We start from the raw sequence: 4,778 nt of genomic DNA, 5'->3' as shown, positions 1-4,778 counted from the left end.
GTGAGGTGGTGCAGGCTCCCACCCTGGGGGTTTTTAAGAGGAGGTTGGATGACCACCTTACTGGGGTCATTTGACCCCAGTGCTCTTCCTGCTATGGCAGGGGGTCGGACTAGATGATCTGCTCAGGTCCCTTCCGACCCTAGAAACTATGAAACTATAAATCAGTGCTCTGTATTAACTTAGAATCCCCTTATGTCTCTTATCAGAAGAGTGCTTTATATTACCAAACCTGCAAGAACGGTAGTATTAAAAAGTAGTCACAACAAAACTTTACCTGTAGCAGAGTAGAAATATGAGTAAATTTTCTGGCCATTCGAGTTACTTCAGGTAAATAGGTTGACAGTAGACTGGTATCCAGCTATATCATGAAAGACAATTGTTGTTAGATAGATGTTTTTCTCTTCTCTGTAATGATAAACCTGGATCATGTGCATCAAAGAAAAAAAAAGAAACTTCACAAAGAATTGACAATTTTACATTAATTTCTCTCTCACCTAACCTTAGAACATTCAATAATTCAACGTGTTTTAATATACCTATGCCAACATTCATGTATCGTCTGGAAAATTTGTGACCAGTTTTTTTAATACATTACGACTGAGAGACAACATATGAGAGAGATATCAAGTTTTTATGTACTATCATTAAAGTACATCATAAAGTATATCATAAATATCGTAACATCAAATTAGCAACCTGAGTTCCTATAATAGTATATCTAGTGTAATTTCTCAGACACCACCTAGCTTTAAATACCATCCCAGTTACAACAATCAGAATTTAAGTAACCAGGAAGAACCTAAAAACTAAAAAGATGAACATTACAGAACCTGGAAATAAAATAATGTATAGTTATGGCAAGTTAGAAACAGGTATGCACACTAGAATTGTCCGATACTAGTGAAAAAATAAGAAGTATTTTAAAAAGAAAGTTTCAAAAGTCACTTTTGTGTTTTCAGTCTGTATTTTATTTACCTGAAAATACATCATCTCCAAAGTACCATCCGAGGAATTTTGCATCTCTGCAATGACTGATAGTGATTTCAAATCACTAGACAAACACAACCCCCGACAAGAACCTGTCACCTGAAAAAGTCCAAGTTTAAGATGATGAAATATTACATATCTTCTCAGTGGGTAAGTACATACAGTGCACTAGCATCAACAGAAAAATTTCTGTCAGAATAGCAAATTCACTATATCAGCAATAAACAGCAATAAACTTTGCAACCTTAACACTTCAGCTATGTTTAACAGAGGATCTATTGCACACAAAGTTGAATTCCAAAGCAATGTTTAAATTCACTCATAATTTGTGGTATTTTAAGAAATGAAAGTAAAACATACCCCTGTTACTGTTGCAATCTTGAACATCCCATAAGCGTAAACCTCAATAAAAGCAGAGTTTCCACCAAGGACGAGGGCATTAAGCCTAGTAATACGTAAAATATCTAAATCAATCAGTCCAATTAACCAAAAAGAAAAGCCTGTAAGGCAATAGTTAGTTTCCACTGCATTTGAATACCTTTTTCCAAAATGTCACACTTAAAAGTACAGCTCACGTTAAGAATATTGATTTTTGTATGTAGCTGTCATTACAAAAAAAGTTCAGAGGTAACTTTAAAACACTGTTTAAACAGAAATTAGAAGATACAAAGTTACTAACTCTAATGTCACTAAATATTAGCTATTTTATATGCAAACAGAATAATTATCAATCCATTTTCTTAAAAGCAGACTGTAACATATTTATTCTTTTAAAACTACTCTTTTATTCAGCTAATTTTAAACTAACTGCTATTCTGTGGTAGTCAAGCGGCACTGCTTAGTTCAAATACAAAAACAATGAAAATTTAAATTAAATATAGCATCCAAGGACAGCCACCAATGTTAACAGCACTGGAAAAGAAAATCATCCAGGGACTAGATCCTTGGACTGAGACTGAATAGGCTTGCATGTTCTTCACATCCTGATGCTACTCACTGTGATATCTTGGGCAACTTATTTCATCTCCCTGTGCCCATTTCCTCCCTAATCTTGTCTGCCTGTTTACAATTGTAAAGTCTTTGGGGCTTAGGGTTGTCTCATATTATTATAGTACCTAAAATAAAGAAATCCTGATGTAGTATTTTAAGTAACTGTAACATTCGACAGTAATGTAGAATTAGCTGTTATAGCTTTATATGCATCTTTACATTTAGTTTGGGGCTCTGCTGCCACAAGGGAGTGCAGAATGTAGATAGATGCACTCACAGTTTGGCCAGAAGGTAATGCTTTCTGGTTTAGCTTATCATATTTTTAACTCAAAAAAAAGAAAACTGAAGGAGATTCAACTCCTTCCAAGCTAAGGTGAACAAAGTTCCCACTTCATGAGCCTCACAGAATCCTTTAATAAAAAAGCAAAGATTTGACTTCTTTTCATTATTTTTAAACACACAATACAGAAACATTCCCCATTTCTGTAGGTTATCACCAAATATATGGATTTAAAGTAATTTTTAACCAAACACTCCACTATTTTACAGATCTCAAATAATATTTACCTTACATCCCCTAGCAGTTTCATAATTTCATCTGATTTTTCTTCACTGAAAGCATAAAAATATGTTTAGAACAAGCTATAGACATTCATATGCCTCCTAAAAAAATAGAGAGAGAAAGAAAAAAACATCAGTTCTTACCTGAAGATTTTTGCAGTGGTGCTATAGCTAAATTAAAGAACAAAGTAAAAATGTGAGAAAATGAGTGCTCATTTACTCCATAACAGCTGCAGAGTATTAAACATGACGAGACAAAAAGATGACGATACTTGAAACATGAAGATTTCTAGGCTTGTTAATCTAAAACTTACTTTTTTGGCAGTGCAGGTAATTTAGGCAGAAGAAGATTTGACTCATCCTCAGCATTATAAAATGAGGTAAGGACACTGAAAAAGAAAAAGTGATTAAGAACTTTTTGTCTTTGTTTCCAAAGTGAAAAAAGGAAAACCACAATACATATTTTTTTCCAATTCCAGATTGATGTTTAGACTCAAGATGTCACATTTATGTTGCTAGCTTGCCACTTAATTTTAAAAATCTGTCGTCTTAGTTTTCCATTTCTCCAAACAGGAACGTTAAGCTGATATGTGCCAATTCAGAGGTTTGCCCCCAGACCTTCTATTACTTAGTTTTTATAGTACTGTTGAGATGCCCTAGTCATAAACCAGGAACCCACTGTGTACTATACAACCACAGATCAAAGAAATAACTGCTCCTTTCCTAAAGCTCACTGAAGTCATCCAGAAGGACCCTTCAAAGTATAACCCAGTCTTAATTACAACCTCTTTGGGGGTTACAGATGTAGCAGATGACAGTGAATTAGAGGTAGCAATTATGCAAGTTAACAATAACTCACAAATCTACATAAATAATCTGTAATATTACCTAGATATGGATGCACAAGGTCCTTTTAAGGGTGCTCTTCTTTTTATAACTTATAAAACTACATAAATATTATAATGTAATTAGCATGTCATTTTTATAAGTATATTTAAAAATAATCTATAAGATTTTTATGATGTGCCCAGAAAACTTACTGATCTTCAAGACAAAGTTACACTTTTCCTGCTTAACCACTATAATTTATATTATATAGAAATATAATTTATATTATATATAAATTATTGATAGGGTGATATTATACTATACATGTATATTTAATTGCAGAGTTCCTTAGAGCTACCTGCTTTCTTCAGTTACTTCCATCCAATGCATGTAAGTAATAGGAGCATCCACTGAGAAAGAGTGCAAGCTTTCAGGTTTTTCTACATCACATAGGATGACCCTCTTAGTATCAGCAAGACCAAAAGCTAAAACTAGAGGAAAACAGTATAAAGTTAAACAACTTGCATTTGCAAATTTCAATGCTAATACTTTGAATGAGCCTTACACACTTTAAAACAGTGGTTCTCAACCTTTTCTGTACCGGGACCCATTTGTGAACAACAATGGCCAGTACCCCTTATTCCTGACCTGCTACCTTCCACCCGCAGGCTCAGTGTGTCGGGCTCAAAATTTCAATTTCAATATATTTGAAACAGTGAAAAACTAGGAAGTACTTTATGAAATTTATTAATGGCTAATTTATACCAATTTATTTTGTGTCAGTGTCTGTAATCTTAAGAACTAATTCCAAAAAAAAGATATGCACATAAAACAGGCATCTAAAGTCTGCCTTTCTCCTAAGTACAGAACTGTAATTAAAAAACCCTGCTCAGCAGCCACCTAACACTCACAATGCTTAAATCTCATTAGCTGTCTCCCCTTTTGCCTGAAAGTATTTGCAGATCAGCATACCCAGAACTGCTACAGCCTGAACAGACAGGAACCTAACTCCTAACTAACTCCATTGCGACCCACAACCAAGGCACAGCAATGTAGACATCACCCAAGGGGTCTAATCCAGTAGGAACACTCTGCTTTACTGGGTCCCCCACAAAAGGAAGCTTAAGTTGCTTAATTACTAAAATGCACCTGGAAGAGGTAGTAGTGGTGCATCCACAACTCCCACCTCCCAAGAGAATGCCCAACCACCAGGCCATAAGCTTAACTGGATACCTCCTTTTTCAAAACAGAACCATGATGCAACAAAAAATGCAAGATCCATGAGGCCAGAAAGACAGAATCCAAGAGGGAGACTGACTGTGCCCTAAATGCAGGGGTTTTCAACCTTTTTGAAGGAGTGTACCCCTTTTAGTGGCAGCAGCTGGATGCAGAGCGGGGGGGGGGGGGGGGGG

At 35.4% G+C, this 4,778-nt stretch overlaps 1 protein-coding gene across 1 annotated transcript in view; it reads right to left on the bottom strand.

Annotated features, from left to right (window-relative positions):
- ANAPC4 (anaphase promoting complex subunit 4) overlaps positions 1-4,778 on the bottom strand; it is a 54,442-nt gene that overhangs the window by 45,626 nt on the left and 4,038 nt on the right. Inside the window, exons 3-9 of the mRNA XM_019526423.1 lie at positions 3,725-3,857; positions 2,853-2,927; positions 2,683-2,709; positions 2,545-2,589; positions 1,348-1,432; positions 976-1,086; positions 275-358 (exon numbers count right to left, since the gene is read on the bottom strand). Coding sequence (XP_019381968.1) covers positions 275-358; positions 976-1,086; positions 1,348-1,432; positions 2,545-2,589; positions 2,683-2,709; positions 2,853-2,927; positions 3,725-3,857 — 560 coding nt within the window. The remainder of the gene's footprint in view (positions 1-274; positions 359-975; positions 1,087-1,347; positions 1,433-2,544; positions 2,590-2,682; positions 2,710-2,852; positions 2,928-3,724; positions 3,858-4,778) is intronic.

This window comes from Gavialis gangeticus, unplaced genomic scaffold (assembly GCF_001723915.1).
Source record: "Gavialis gangeticus isolate Ggan-Ray unplaced genomic scaffold, GavGan_comp1, whole genome shotgun sequence".
In the NCBI taxonomy this organism is placed as follows: domain Eukaryota; kingdom Metazoa; phylum Chordata; order Crocodylia; family Gavialidae; genus Gavialis; species Gavialis gangeticus.
This window is presented reverse-complemented; position numbering and strand designations above follow the sequence as displayed.